Source organism: Anolis carolinensis, chromosome 1 (assembly GCF_035594765.1).
Source record: "Anolis carolinensis isolate JA03-04 chromosome 1, rAnoCar3.1.pri, whole genome shotgun sequence".
NCBI lineage: Eukaryota > Metazoa > Chordata > Lepidosauria > Squamata > Dactyloidae > Anolis > Anolis carolinensis.
Genome location: NC_085841.1, coordinates 204,254,343 through 204,271,164, shown reverse-complemented (window position 1 = coordinate 204,271,164; position 16,822 = coordinate 204,254,343). Strand labels below are relative to the sequence as shown.

Below are 16,822 nucleotides of genomic sequence, written 5' to 3'. Positions count from 1 at the left end.
GCTGCTAGAAGGGAAAGGATTCAAGAAAGAGTGGTATCTTAACCCTAATACTTTTAATACAGTTCTTAATGAAGGATATGAGGACAAATGATGTCTAAAATGACAGGAAGGGGAGTCTGAGAAGTCTATCCCATTTCCGCCAAAGGGCCGGATTAAATACAAATCTTTCGGCTTTCCTGATCGAAAATGGATTTCTGTCCTCCCGTATTCGAGAGGCCCTCGGAAAACAGATTGGGGCCCTACCAAATTCCGGGACACTGAAACGGATCACGGTTCACTCAAATTGCACAACCCTACTTGTTACTTAGGAGTCCCGGTGGCGAAGTATGTTAAAACACTGAGCTGCTGAACTTGCAGACCGAAAGGTCCCAGGTTCAAATCCCGGAAGCGTAGTGAGCGCCCGCTGTTAGCTCCAGCTTCTGCCAACCTAGCAGTTCGAAAACATGGCAATATGAGTAGATCAATAGGTACCACTCCGGCAGGAAGGTAACGGCGCTCCATGCAGTCATGCCAGCCAGGTGACTACGGACAATGCCGACTCTTCGGCTTAGAAATGGAGATGAGCACCAACCCCCAGAGTCAGACATGACTGTACTTAATGTCAAGAGAAACCTTTACCTTTACTTACTTGTTACTTTCACTTCTTGGTTCTATCATTCCATCATTTCCAGCCTCATTTAGATAGACTGCTGAGCATTTATGGCAACCATCGTTCCCACCTGTATGTGTATACACATTCTCCATTATCTTTTAACCAGTTTGCTGACAGCCAGTTAGTGATTCATTGATTTGTAGTTCGTTTGTGTATTTACATATTTCTCCACTGTGCTACATCAAAAGGTCTCAGGGTAGGGCTCACCAAAATGGCATACTCCCAAGCCACAGATCAGTGGTGTCCTTATCTTGCCTGTGTAGGTGTTTGAAGGATTATTTAGTAAATAGGTGTTGGCACCTTGCATATGTAAGGTGCTTTTAAAAAAGACACCTGGCATCCTGTTTCAGTGGGTTTTCGGTAACTGAAAGCACTGGAATTAATGTGATAGTAAGCAGTAACAGAGCACATTTTGAGCAGCTCAGAATTATTTTTCAGCTATACTTGAAAGGTGTAGAAAAGCAGCCTACACAGTGTGACTTAACACACAAAAGACCCACTCTTCATGTGTTATTTGATTCCCATCATACCTTAAACACAGTTTGTTCAAATCCCATAAAAAAGCATCCCAGATTTGAATCTTGAGCTAATCTTTTTTAGTCATACTGAATCCATTTAAATCACTGGGATGTGCATCTGGATAAATCTGTATTAAACCTATTTTGTCTGCATCAGTTTTTTGTTTTTTTTAATAAAAAGACTAGATCGGAAGAATCCTTGTGGAATTTTGAAACATTTTTTCTTTAACCCAAATACAGCGATAGGTACGCTACGCTTATGAGTCTGAAGATCATACTACTTCATGTTTGGCTATTACACAACTCTGAAGGATTGGGATTGCCATTTTAGGTCACTTCTATTTAACTTTTTGGCTGGCTGTGGGGTTGTTCCAGAGTGGATAAACTAAAAACAGCTTTCTACACACCTGCTAAATTGTTTTCATACATGCAGATTTTTTTCTGCTTAAAAGTTATTTTGGACAGTTTTGCGGGGAGCCATCCCCTTTAAGGGATGGGGGTGGGTTTAAGAGTTTATGGACCCCACAAAATCTCACAAAGGTGTCCCATTGGTTGCACAGATCTTAACTGTGCCAAAATGTCTTTTAAGGGTGTGATATGTGTGATATGTGACAGCTGACAGGGAGCTCTGGCGTGGACTAGTCCATGAGGTCACGAAGAGTCAGAGACGACTAAATGACTGAGCAGCATGGACCGAATGGGGTTTTCTGGTCTATTCCTGTAGTGCAGTGGTTCTCAACCTGTGTGTCCCCGGGTGTTTTGGCCCACAACTCCTAGAAATCCCAGCCAGTTTATCGGCTGTTGGGATTTCTGGGAGTTGAAGGCCAAAACATCTGGGGACCCACAAGTTGAGAACCACTGCGGTAGCACATCCAATGCAGTTGTCTGGGATCCATGAAAGATTATACCAGATAAATTTTGGGAGTTTTTACAATGCCACAGGGCTCTTTGTGTGTCTCTGTGTGTAGTAGTAGTAGTAGTAGTAGTAGTAGTAGTAGTAGTAGTACCTCCGTTATTTTGTGCGTATGGTTGCCAGAGTGAAAACTGGATAGGCCTCTTGTACATTTAGTTTTTGTGTAGGAAAGAATTTCAGTAGGTGTTGTTCACCTTGTAGCCAAGTAACAAGCTGTACTTGCTGGAATTCTTTTTACACCACTGTTAAAGGAGCTCTCTCCAGTTTTCACTCTGAAAATCTTATTTAACTATCTTCCTTGTGGGTTATTGTGAGTTTTCTGGGTGTATGGCCATGTTCCAGAAGCATTCTCTCCTGACGTTTTGCCTGCATCTGTGGCAAGCATCCTCAGAGGTTGTGAGGTCTTTTGGAAACTAGGCAAGTGGGGTTTATATATCTGTGGAAGGTCCAGGGTGGGAGAAAGAACTCTTGTCTGTTGGAGGAAAGTGTGAGTGTTGCAATTGACCACCTTGATGAGCATTTAATGACCTGCAGTTTCAAGGCCTGGCTGCTTGCTGCTTGGGAAAATCCTTTGTTTATTTTCTGTGTTACAACTCTATGATGCCAGTCTAGCCATGGAGAAATGACTGGAAATGCCTCCACCTTCTTCCTGCTGCTGCTCAGTCGTTTTGTCGTCTCCGACTCTTTGTGACCTCATGGACCTCATGGTGACCTCATGGACCCGTCCACACCAGAGCTCCCTGTCGGCCGTCGCCACCCCCAGTTCCTTCAAGGTCAAGCCAGTCCCTTCAAGGATACCGTCCATCCATCTCACCCTTGGTCGGCCTTTCTTCCTTTTTCCTTCCTTTTTTCCCAGCATCGTGATCTTTTCCAAGCTTTCCTGTCTCCTCATGATGTGGCCAAAATACTTCAGCTTTGCCTCTAATATCCTTCCCTCCAGTGAGCAGCCGGGCATTATTTCCTGGAGGATGGACTGGTTGGATCTTCTTGCAGTCCAAGGCACTCTCAGGATTTTCCTCCAGCACCAGAGTTCAAAAGCGTCTATCTTCCTTCGCTCAGCCTTCCTTATGGTCCAGCTCTCACATCACCTTCTTCCAGTTCTTGTCAATTCTACTTTCCCTTGGGTCTCTGGACTCTCCCCTGAACTTTTTCATGACAGCTTGCAAACAAGCTGCTCATAGAAATCATTGCAATCTGCTACAGCTTCATTGATGAGTTTTGATTTCAGAGTTTTTCTTGATTAATTAATTTGACTAATATTGCCAGCACAATTTTAGGTAGGTGATTTTAGGAGTCTGCATAGCTTTTAATAAAATTACTTGCAAAGACTGTCTACCCATCTCAAATGAAGCATTTATCTTCTTGTGGAAGAAGCAAGAATGTGTCTTCTAAATTGACAAATACTGCAACATATGCATCAAATCTATGGAGTATGTTATACTGGTCCGTGTTAGACTTTTTTCTCCTGCATAGTCTATACTATGCTGCCCATAAAGCTGATTTAGAAGGATTCCAAGCACTCCAATGCAGGTTTTGAGTGTTCATGGAGGCCTTGGGAGGGTTTTTAATAATCTATCCTGTATTTATTACGGTCTTACCTTTTATGTGTTTTTAATGTAATTTTTTATCCTGTATTGTTGTTTTAATTGATATATTGCATTACTGTTTTATCTGTTTTATATTGTCATTGTATTATGTTGCTTATATTTTGTCCTTATGTTGTTTGGGCCTCTGCCCCATGTAAGCCGCCCCGAGTCCCCACAGGGAGATGGTGGCGGGGTATAAATAAAGTTTTATTATTATTATTATTGGAAGGGATTGTCTCCTTTCCATTCCACCAACTGAGATAATTATCTCACTAGAACAAAACTATTAAAACCTGATCTATGTGTGCATCCTCAACACATAAAGAAAGAAGTTTATCTCTTTGTAGAACAACTAGTTCTTTGTAGAACTGGGCCCCTGGTGGTGGCACAGTGTGTTAAAGCGCTGAGCTGCTGAACTTGCAGGCCGAAAGGTCCCAGGTTCAAATCCCGGGAGCGGAATGAGCGCCCGCTGTTAGCCCCAGCTCCTGCCAACCTAGCAGTTCGAAAACATGCAAATGTGAGTAGATCAATAGGTACCGCTCCGGCAGGAAGGTAACGGCGCTCCATGCAGTCATGCCGGCCACATGACCTTGGAGGTGTCTACGGACAATGCTGGCTCTTCGGCTTAGAAATGGAGATGAGCACCAACCCTCAGAGTTGGTCACGACTGGACTTAACGTCAGGGGAAAACTTTTACCTTTATCTTAGAACAACTTTTTCTTACATGGAAAATGTACGCAACATTAATTGGTTATTTATTTGTTATGAAGGAGCTCTATCTTGATTCCTTTCTGTGATTATGAATTACAGTAGAGTCTCACTTATCCAATCCTCGCTTATCCAAGGTTCTGGATTATCCAAGCCATTTTTGTAGTCAATGTTTTCAATATATTGTGATATTTTGGTGCTAAATTCATAAATACAGTAATTACAACACAACATTACTGCGTATTGAACTACTTTTTCTGTCAAATTTGTTGTATAACATGATGTTTTGGTGCTTAATTTGTAAAATCATAACCTAATTTGATGTTTAATAGGCTTTTCCTTAATCCCTCCTTATTATCCAAGATATTCGCTTATCCAAGCTTCTGCCGGCCCGTTTAACTTGGATAAGTGAGACTCTACTGTAGTTAATTGACTGAAGTTTGTATGAGTAATTGGCTAGGATTTTGGTAACTGGATAACATTCCTGGTTTGAAGAAATCTTGGACATGGCAGAAGACAGAAGGTTAAAGCAATAAAAAGTAACATTGATCCGCAGCAGGCAAGGTGTTACCAAGAGTGAGAAGACCATAGTGAGCTTCAGTGATGGCATCATAAGGCTGTTGTAAATTCTCATTCAGATCTTACAGTAGCCGATGATAACAGTTGGCTCACGCTTGTCCTTTTTCCCTTTCAGAATCAAGCACAGGACTGGATGATGACCCTGAAAGCCAGAGGCATCCCCTGCTCAGAGGATTTTTCTCTGACCACTACATTAGGAGAACCAGTGAAAATTAGAGCTTGGAACATTGCTGGATTGCCTTCCGACTCATTTTCCATTGATAATGGGATCATTATCTCGTAAGGATCAGATGCTATAAATCAAGGGAGGGAAACATCTGGCGACTGGGCAGGTTGAAACCCCTGGAGCTCAATGGGACCTTTCCTTCATGCCTTCCGCTCCTGAATTTTCCTTGGTGGCAGAAGAAAAATCACTGCTCTTTGCTGTGTAATCAAAGCACACTGGGCCATGGTTTTATTTGGAAGATAGATTACAGCTCCAGGAAGTAGGATTCCCCCTTAAAAGCATGGAGCATAACATCTGCACACCTTGTTGAACTATGAAAACTAAAGTTTCTCTAAATTGAGTCATATAAACGTTACTGTGATTTCTGCATAATAGACCAAGCTCATTCATCAAGTTTGTGTCTTCCATTTTTCTCTCCTGCCCCCCTCTCTAGGAATGCAAGAAGATGGCCTCTCATGATAGATCCTCAGGGTCAAGCAAACAAATGGGTGAAGCATATGGAGAAGGCAAACAGCTTGCATGTCATTAAGCTTTCTGACTCTGAATTTGTGCGGACACTAGAAAACTGTGTTCAGTTTGGCACACCTGGTAAGCAGCCAAGGCCTAAAAGAATCCACATTGAGAGCAGAATTAATGATGGAATTAGCACTGGCTGTGATTCATCACATGCTAGTTGTCATCAGTTACTCAGACCCTTCTACACTGCCATATAATCCAGATTAATCCAGTTCTTCTACATTGCCATATAATCCAGTTCTTGTGATTTGTTTTTATTGGCTAATGTTTAAATTTTTATAATTGTGCATGTTTTTTGTCTATTGTTGTGTTTTATATTGCTTTTTTTTTTATTCGGGCTTGGCCCAATGTAAGCCACCCTGAGTCCCCTTTGGGGAGATAGAGGCGGGGTATAAAAATAAAGTTGTTGTTGTTGTTGTTGTTGTTGTTATTATTATTATTATTATTATCAAAGCAGAAAATTTACATTATCTACTTTGGACTGGATTATGTGAGTCTACACTACCAAATAATCCAGTTCAAAGCAGATAATCTAGTTTTTATATGGCAGTGTAGAAGGGGCTTCTGACTATTGGTAATTGTGATCATCTAGTGTTGTATTGGAGCTTCCAGTGGCTTAGTGTGTTAAAGCGCTTAGCTGCTGAACTTGCAGACCGAAAGGTCCCAGGTTCAAACCCGGGAGTGGAGTGAGCGCCTGCTGTTAGCTTCAGCTTCTGCCAACCTAGCAGTTCAAAAACATGCAAAATGTGAATAGATCAATAGGCGGAAAGGTAATGGTGTTCCATGCAGTCATGCCGGCCACATGACCTTGGAGGTGTCTACGGACAATGCTGGCTCTTCGGCTTGATGAGCACCAACCTCCAGAGTCGGACACGACTGGAATTAACGTCAGGGGAAACCTTTACCTTTAGTGCTGTATTTGAGGTATTTATTCAAATATTATAATGGTTTTGTATTGATTGGATCTGCCATGAAATCTACCTATTAAGTTCCTGATTAAATTGCTAGTGCCTACCCAGTCGTGTTTACCTTTTCTTTTTCTTTTTTTGCTCATTATTTTTTTTATTTTGTAAAGAAACATAATACATCGAAAGTGGTGGAACAATATATTGATAGGAAAGTGAGGGAGTTGAAAGGGTTCTGAAAGTAGGTGAAGAGAGAAAAATGGAGGGGGGGGGGGGGAGAAAGAAAGAAAATAATAGAAGAAAAAAAGAAAGAAAAAAAGAAAAAGAATTTAAAAAAAAATTGGTTGACTTCCCATCTTGACCTCGGAGTTTTCTCTTTTCCCAGTCGTGTTTACCTTGATAGCGTCAAACTGGTTTACTAATTTCTATAATGCTTCTAAATGGCTTATAACATTTAGAAAACTAGATTATCTGCTTTGAACTGGATTATTTGGTAGTGTAGACTCACATAATCCAGTCCAAAGCAGATAATGCAAATTTTCTGCTCTGATAATCTGGATTATATGGCAGTGTAGAAGGGTCTGAATAACTGATGACAACTAGCATTTAGAGCTGCTCCATTCAGGAGCCAACTTGTTTTAAGTGTATCTTCCCTAAAGACTTTGATCTTTAGGCAATCCAAGCAAAAATGTTTACAGTCTGCTTTCTCAGCACTGCGTTGCCAACAATTTGACTTTCTGTTTTTATTATACGCCAGTTTTGTTCTTAAAGCTGTAAAATATTACTTGTATCAGATTTTATAGTGGAGTTCTTTACAATTTATGCATGGAGCTGGAACTGTAGTAAAAATGTTTTATTTTCCACTGATGTTCAAACAATTGAGTGCCTAAGATTGGTTTCCCCTTTAGTGTAAAATTTATTGTCTATGTGTCTGTATTTCAATAATACAGTTCCCCTCCATCCCTGTTGATATTTTCCCCCCGTTTTTCCAAACGGTTAGATCAGGACTGTGTGGTTTAACAGAACTTGTTTTGGGCTGAATTCCAGTGCTTCTGGAAAATATTGGTGAAGAACTGGATCCTATTTTAGAGCCGCTTCTGCTTAAGCAGACCTTCAAGCAGGCCGGCAGCATCTGTATCCGTCTTGGAGATTCCACCATCGAATATGCACCCGACTTTCGTTTTTATATTACGACCAAGCTGAGGAATCCACATTACCTTCCTGAGACATCAGTCAAAGTGAGCAGTTTGCCTAGGAACAGTCTACTGTTTGCTGTCTTTTATATATAGTCAAAGAATGATATTAGCAGCACAGTCTTTGCTGCCATACTTTCCTGGATGGTTACCCATGTATCTAGTATCTCTGCTTGCTGTTACAATAGAGTCTCACTTATCCAACATAAATGGGCTGGCAGAACATTGGATAAATGAATATGTTGGATAATAAGGAGGGATTATGGAAAAGCCTATTAAAAATCAAATTAGATTATGATTTTACAAATTAAGCACCAAAACATCATGTTATTCAACAAATTTGACAGAAAAAGTAGTTCAATACGAAATAATGCTATGTAGTAATTACTGTATTTTCGAATTTAGCACCAAAATATCACAATGTATTGAAAGCATTGACTACAAAAATGCGTTGGATAATCCAGAACGTTGGATAAGCGAGTGTTGGATAAGTGAGACTCTACTGTACTTTGTTTCTAACTTAGTTGTTTTCCAAAATGGTCTTGTTCTTTTTCATGTTAAGATCTCATAACTACAATACAATAGGACAATACAAAAGAAAGATAGGAATTTACAGAACTACAAAATGCTTAACATACAACATGTAGGAGTAGGAAATCTATGACCCTCCAAATGTTGTTGTGCTACAATTTCCAGTTTGGAAGAACCACATATTTTTTGCCTTTGCCTTAGATTGTTGATGCTTTGTTTGTTGGAGCAATGATGTTCAAAGACCTGGCTGCTTTCAGTCATTGAAAACTGGCAAATTCTGCTAACAAGGAAACCCAACTTGAGATGGTTTTTTTCAACTTGCTTTTAAATTTCAAAGGCCTGGTAGTGGATAAATTCAGATTTGTTACATATCTTTCAGGAATTCCTAAGCAATGTGCCACAAATATAGATGGATTTAAATGGCAGGAAAAGGGATTCTCCCTGAACATTAGGAAGAACTTCCTGATTGTAAGAACTCTTGACAGTGCAATACCTTCCCTGGGAATATAGTGGAATCTCCTGAAGTTTTTTTTTAAAGGAGAATGGATGGCCATCAGTCAGGAGTGCTTTGATTGTGTATTCTTGCATGGCAAAATGAGGTGGAGCCTCCCAGTGGCGTAGCGGATTAAAGCCTCGTGACTTGAAGGTTGGGTTGCTGATCTGCAAGCTGCCAGGTTCGAATCCCACCTGGAGAGAGCTCCAGCTCCATGCGGGGACATGAGAGAAGCCTCCCACAAGGATGATAAAAACATCAAAACATCCGGGCGTCCCCTGGGCAACGTCCTTGCAGACGGCCAATTCTCTCACACCAGAAGCGACTTGCAGTTTTTCAAGTCGCTCCTGACACACAAAAAAATGGCAAAATGAGGTGGCCTGGAATAACCTCGTGGTCTCTTCCAACTCTTATGGTTCTATAAGTCTGGATTCCTACCTTTGATTCCCCCTTATTCCCACACTGTAGTAATGCAAATGTGGCAGAAAAACATTATAAAGAAAGCAAACTTGTTGCTTAGCTGGATACATCTCACTTTCTCAGTGATAGGGCTTAGTATCACTTTCATGCACACCAGATTAATGTGAAAATCATTGGAGCTATATTAAAAAGACATGCATTTCCTCATGAAGACAGGACATGCCGTGATATATATATAAAACATAAATCCCTGTGGCTCAGAAACATTAAATGCCATCCCAGATTTTGAAGCTTCATATTTAGTGGCCTGATATTAACCATGGTTTGTGGTTTATCTCATGGGTAGAGAATCCTTGACACTCCAGATGTTTTAAAGTATCTCTTAGCTGTCCCACCCAGTATTGCTAATGGTAAGAGACGGGGCTGGTGTGGTCTGAAGCCTCTGGAGTGTCAAAAGCTTCCCACTCCTAGCTTGTCTGGTCCTAATACTGTTTTGATTTGGAACTCTTCTGAATTTCACAGGTAACATTACTGAACTTCATGATAACACCTGAGGGGATGCAAGATCAGCTCCTTGGGATCGTTGTTGCCAGAGAGAGACCAGATCTGGAAGAAGAAAAGCAAGCCTTAATCTTGCAAGGCGCAGAAAACAAACGGTATAAAAATGTGTTTTGTTTGAAAACTTTCTTGACACAATGATAACAGTTGAGAGAGAAAGGTCATTAATGTTAGATATGGAATCATGTAATTGGAATCTCCTACCTTGCGATGGTGCTGACATGGAACTGAATTATGTCCTTTAAAAAGTTCAGAGAATTTTAAAAAGGCTTTTGAAATCTATATTGGTGTGAAATCTGTGTTGGCTGCAAAATCAATCCTGCAATGGAAATAAAATTGTTCTGTATAATTACTCTAAGCTTCATTGGCAGAGGCTATTTCACACAAGTTGGGACTGTCATAGGAAAAATGCTTTCTTTTCTTCTAAACGAGGTGTTGCTTTTTCAACAGAAACAAGGTATATTACATAAAGGATTCACTCTACACAAATATTTTTGTGGAAAACCCAAGTGTTTTATACAAATCAAATTTAAAAAAGGAAAAAATATGCAAAAATCCTCATATTCTCATTCAATGGAATTAAAACTTTTGAAATTATTTGTACTCACATGCTAGAAAGAAATAAGGAAAAATAGATACCTGATTTATACACCAAGGAGGGGAATGTGTAGTCCTTCAGATGTGTTGGATTGTTATGTTGGGCGAGTGGACTTATTAACCAAAGACCCTCCCCAAAATGTATAGCAGAGTAACAAGGTTTCCATAACACAAAGAAAGTTCTTTATACTTCCTTCTTTGCTTCCACTTTGGGCTTCTTTCTCATGCAGATAAAAAGCTTTGCTCTCACAGAGCCTCCTCTCACACGGAACTTACACAGGAGCTTCACACAGTTGCTTTATGCACAGCAGCCTTCACATTGGAGCTTTTTTCATGAAGGTTACTAATGCCAGGCCTTCTCTCACGAGGCCTACCTCACACTGAGGCAGACTAAGCTACAGGCACACCTGCTTACATTGAACTTCAGCTTTTGCTGAGTCATTGCATCCATTTAATCCTTTCAGTGCTTGACTCACATTTTTGTTATTAAAAATACCTAGTTAATTTTAAATATTTCTGACATGTTACTCCCATCATTTTTCACTGCTAGCAGTGTCTGTCAGAGTAATTGCAGCGCAGCAGTAGTTGGATGGAGTCAGTGGAACACAGAACGAAGAGACATCAGAGACGTTGTTACAACTATATACAAAGTTTTACTGAAAGCAGTAATAAAGACAAACAGACTTGAAGGCAATGGACACAGGACTTGACTTCTCAGCAGACAGCACTTGACTCAACTCAGAACAGATCAGATCAGCAATGCACACACACTTGTGTCTGGACACTCCCCAGTTCCAGCCACACATCAAGGTCATCACAGCTTCTTAGTAATTAACTCTTTCCAGACTGTAGTACACTCTGGATGATGCAATCAGTATGCAATACAGGAAAGACACAAATTTCATTTAAACACTACCAATACACAAATCCTACATTAACAATTTCCAGTAAAGTGGAAGGGAGTTGAAATGCAACATACATTCCCCAGCTTTGGTCTATATTGACTGGCACTAGCTCTCCTGTGTTTCAAGTCATGGTCTTTTTCAGACCTATCTGGAAATGTCATTTATTGAGGCTGAGATTTTCTGCATGCAGTTCTAGCATTGATGGAGCAATCCACCTTTCCTTAGAGTGAGTTACCAAAATTGTTCTTCTTTCCATGCTTTTGGAAACTATTCACTAATACATACAGTGTATGAGGATGTCTGAACCTAACTGTAAATTGAACAGACCAAGCGGTTGGAGAAATAGTGTGTATCGTCTGAAGAAAATGGATTTCCCATAATCTTATTATCTGAGGACATCTGTTTAACCAAATGGCACAAGGTTCAGGACAAAAAAAAATGGAAAGTACTGTATCTAATGTGCAGTCATTATGTCTGTAAAGGAGTAATGATTAAATCCAAAGAAGAGAAATCAATCAGTGATGACTAATGAGGATAGTTAAAGGCATAATACTTACTGAGAAATAACAGCAGTAGAAAGCTACTGCCTCCTTATCTTGGGCAGTAGGAGCCTCCGGTGGCCTAGGGGAAAAAAGCCTCGTGACTTTAAGGTTGGGTTGCTGACCTGAAAGCTGCCAGGTTTGAATCCCACCCGGGGAGAGCGCAGATGAGCTCCCTCTTTCAGCTCCAGCTCCATGCGGGGACATGAGAGAAGCCTCCCACAAGGATGGTAAAACATCAAAACATCCGGGCGTCCCCTGGGCAATGTTCTTGCAGACGGCCAATTCTCTCACTCCAGAAGCAACTCCGGTTGCTCCTGACACGGAAAAAAAAAAACAACATCTTGGGCAGTTGGCCCACTGGGTTAAAGAGGAATGTTTTCAACTCCAAGACTCCCTTCAGGTTCTTCTAAGGCAGTGGTTCTCAACCTGTGTATCCCCAGCTGTGTTGGCCTTCAACTCCCAGAAATTCTAACAGCTGGTAAACAGTCTGGAATTTTTGGGAATTGTAGGCCAAAATACCTGGGGACCCACAGGTTGAGAACCATTGCTCCAAGGGCCTCATCACATTTACTTCTTGCTCCATATTAGGATGCTTCCAGGACAGAGACTGCTGGAGCCCATCACTCAACGCAAGGCTTCTTCTGGTGGGGCTCCATCCTGGAAACACACTGGGCCAGAGCTTAGAGAACATGGAAGGCTTCCCATATTCTCATTACTTAGAATGGGAACAGCACGGGGGGAAACTGGGCAGTGATGCTTTCCGCCGTGTGATAGGGAAAGCAGTGATGCAGGCGATGCGGGGCATGGAGTGATCGTTTCCCCCACTGCCCACGGATTTGCCATTCTGCCTGGTGAATCCCTTTGCTGCCGCCCACATTCTGGACCACAATGTGATGAGGTCCCACGTAGTGCAACTTTGAAACCAGTTCATTTAAAGATAGAGAAAAAATACAGTGTGAAACTGTAGTCCAAAAGAGATATAATAAGTTCTTAACTAAAAAGGGAGTCTTAACACTCAAAGCACCTCTTAAAAATTAATCTCAACACTCAGAGCACCTCTTAAAAATTAATCTCTACAATAAAAGAATAAACCCGAGTACTGAGACATTGTCTGTCCCAATCAGTGGACATAATGACTCATGTCAGGCACTTGAAATTAAATTGGAGGTGCTGTCAGGAGAGAACTCTTTTTTGCTGCTTTGTTGGATTTGAGGAAGTTCTTCCTATTGGTGGGAGCTTTAATCCAGAATTTTGGCATTTTGTTTTAATGATGTCTTGCTGTAAAATACCTTCTTTTATTTCTGTAGAAAATAGAACTCAGTGTGGTGATTCAAAACCAAACCTATGGAGGCCTGCCTTTGCCTCCCTGGGTGTTTCTGCTAATATAATGATGCAAAAGGACATATTATTATTATGAAATCATTTTTCAGGAGTTGTTGTGCCAGCTGTGCTGTCATTTGCAGAGGCAGGAAGGATATTAACACCCTTATATTGTGTCACACTTTCTTCTATGAGTTGCTGCTGAAGAAACAGAGAAGAGCTGAGGCTGCTGTTCTTGGTGGCACCTTTGTCATACCATCTATTTTCCATATCAAATGGAGCTCAGTGTGGCTTTCTGGATGGAGTTTTTATGGGTTTTTGAGTTTGTGGAACAAGAGTTTGTGGGTCAAAACATCAGAACAGTTTCCTGTTCCTTCTGAACTTGGCAGGGGTGTAGCTATGTGTGGATCTCGGCTGTTGGAGCAGAACATTTCCTGTGCACAGCAGCTCTTTTTTTACTTTGTGTAGCTCCGTAGGGGTACACATGCAGAACTCTCCAGCTAAATTGTGGCAAAAGTCTTGTGGGGGCATTTTGAGAACTATATGTGCATTCAAAATGTAATTCTATAAAAATCCATCACATGTTGTATGAAATTATCAAGCTCTGCTTGTAAGCTAATGTCATTTGGCTCCCTTAATCTCATCAAATGCCTTTTGAATGTCGTAATTTGCAGATTCTCTGATATGACAATGTGATTTTTTAAAAAATTCTAGGCAGCTAAAAGAAATTGAGGACAAAATTTTGGAAGTTCTGTCGTCTTCTGAAGGCAATATTTTAGAGGATGAAACTGCCATCAAGATATTGTCTTCTTCTAAGGCATTGGCTAATGAAATTTCAGAAAAGCAAGCTGTAGCAGAAGAAACCGAAAAGAAGATAGACGCTACTAGAATGGGCTATCGTCCCATTGCAATTCATTCATCCATTCTGTTTTTTTCCATTGCGGATTTGGCCAATATTGAGCCCATGTATCAGTATTCCCTCACGTGGTTCATCAACCTTTTCATTATGTCCATAGATAATTCTGAGAAGTCAGATATATTACAGGACAGGTATGTGAAAATTTTTCTCTGTTTTAATTTTGTACATTCAGTTGTTCCTTGTTTTCTGTTTTGAGACATAATCTTGGAATACTGTGATTCTTTGTTGAAGGATTGTGGATATGCTTCATCTGGATGTAGATATGATATCTTCCTTTATAAATCTGCCTGGGCTTTGAGTTCTGCTGGGGAAACCTTTCTGCCCATCCTATTGCCCTTCACAGGCACATCTGGGGATTATGGCTGCCCCCATTGAGAAAGCCTTCTCCTATATCCACCAGATTCTCCCAAACTCAGAAACCACCTTCTAGGAGAGCTTACACTGGCACCCTCCCTACTTCCTTTCCATAAACAGGTGAAGGCTTTGTTGACAGGCCTTGGAGGACTGATGGTTTAGGTCAGTGTTTCTCAACCTGTGGGTCTCCAGATGTTTTGGGCTTCAACTCCCAGAAATCCTAACAGCTGGTAAACTAGCTGAGATTTCTGGGAGTTATAGGCCAAAACACTTGAGGACCCATAGGTTGAGAACTGGTTTAGGCAGAACAGGTCTTGTTCAATGTATTTGATTTTCCAACTGTCACTTGCATTGCTGTTGCCTTTCACCCCCAATGGTTCATGTTTTTTAACTATTTTTATTTTTTTGATAGTCTAATCACTTTCTAACTACAGGTTGAGCATCCTTTATCCAGAATTTCAACATCGAAAATGTTTCAAAAGCTGAGATTGTCCATATGGGCAGTTGAGATAATGATATGTTTGGTTCAACATGCACAAATTTTGTTTAATGGAAACAATTTTTTAAAATCTTGTATAAAATTACCGTCAGTCTACGTGTATAAGGTATATATGAAACACAAATGAATATCATGTTTAGACTTCGGTCCCATTTTTAAGATATCTCATATACATATATGGAAATCTAGGAATTCCAAGATATGGGGGGGGGGATCTGAAATCCAAAACACTTGTCCCAAGCATTTCCAAAAAGGGATACTCAACTTCTGTTGTATCTTGTGGATTTTATTTTGTTAATCTCGTATAGGATGCGTTGGATCCAGAACTGGGAAAAATGGGATGGTAATGTGATGGTGATGATGATGTTCATTTCAGTAGAATTTAAGCACAGCTTTTCTCTTGAAATCAATGGAATTTCAAAGCAAATCCTAATGATTTCCTTGACTTTCAACATTGATAGGACTTGGGACACTTTAACCTTCCTTGAACTGTTCCCAGTATGCACTGTGAAAAACCGCTGCTCTAGACATAATTCGGGAACATTAAAAACATTGGACTAAATATTTAGTACTTTGAAACAGTTAAGAAGTTCTTTGTCCTTGAAGAACTTTGTAAGAATATAATCTGATACTTTATCATTAACAATTACACAGAAGTGATTGAAAAACTCATAACTTTTTAGATAGAATCCTCCCCATCAAGTTTTGTCTTTATTAAATTCAGTATAAGGGCTAAATGTCTAAACAGGCCATAAACAAGAAAGCTTATGAAAATTAGGGAAGGCTAGCTTGACTAATTTCAGTATCTTCAGTTAATTGGACACAGCATTTAAGTTGACTTCACTGGAAACTCTTTTAAAAAATAATGTGCTGTGAAAATTGAGTTCAGTGTCAGATTTTATGTGATACTCTTTTTATAGCTTGAGAATGATAAATCATAAACAAGCCCTTGGAAGTTTGTTCTCCCTTACTCCTTGATGTTTTGTACTGTCTGGATGTTTGCTTTTTGTGTTCCTGGTATTTATCAGCCTTTGGAAGGATCATTTCATATGTGACTGTGTTGACACGTTGGGTGGACCAACCTTTTTTCTGGTAACTCAGTTGAGATAAGGGCACTTCTATCACCTTTGGAAAGGTTGCTTTGGATACTTTGCAAAAGCCTGCAATCAAAGAGGGAATTGCATGCTTTTGCAAAGCTCTATCCTCAAATGGGAAATGTGCCTTCTGTTAAGTAATAGTGTTGTAGTGTGCATCATCATGTACCTGAAACTCCATAGGACCTTGGATGATCTCTCATCCACTGAAATGAGAAGATGAATGGATGTAATCAAGAGTGTTGCTCTGACATGGTGTTAATTTTGTTAATTGGGAGATTTAATTTCACACACAGAACCCACAAGGAGGACATATGTGTATATATATATTCGAGTCTCCTGTGGATATATGGTGAATTCATAGGATTTTCTTGGGCAAGAAATACTCATAGGTGATTTTGCCAGTTCCTCCCTCTGAGACAGCCCGTATTTATTGACAGTCTCCCATCCAAGAACTAACCAGCTGACCCTGCTTGACTTCCAAGATCAATCAGGATCTGGTTTCTTTTTAGGGTATTTATGTCCTCTAGGGAGCACATACCTTGTTTTAAGTTATCGCCATGCTTTCTGGAAGCTTCTAGGAACATAAGAGCACTCTGCATCTTGTTTCAGAACAGAAGTGCTGTTTTTTTTTTAAACACACCAACAAACTACTTAACTTCAAAGACTGCTGGACTAGTACAGATCACAGGTAGCCAATAATAATAATAATAATAATAATAATAATAATAATAATAATAATAATAATAGGAAACAATACACATTGACAAAATCATGATCTGCCAACTGCAAAA

At 40.2% G+C, this 16,822-nt stretch overlaps 1 protein-coding gene across 1 annotated transcript in view; it reads left to right on the top strand.

Annotated features, from left to right (window-relative positions):
* dnah7 (dynein axonemal heavy chain 7) overlaps positions 1-16,822 on the top strand; it is a gene marked incomplete in the record, with an annotated part of 224,097 nt that overhangs the window by 142,974 nt on the left and 64,301 nt on the right. The window contains 5 exon segments of the mRNA XM_062964053.1: positions 5,072-5,235; positions 5,616-5,770; positions 7,651-7,841; positions 9,763-9,896; positions 13,877-14,212. Coding sequence (XP_062820123.1) covers positions 5,072-5,235; positions 5,616-5,770; positions 7,651-7,841; positions 9,763-9,896; positions 13,877-14,212 — 980 coding nt within the window.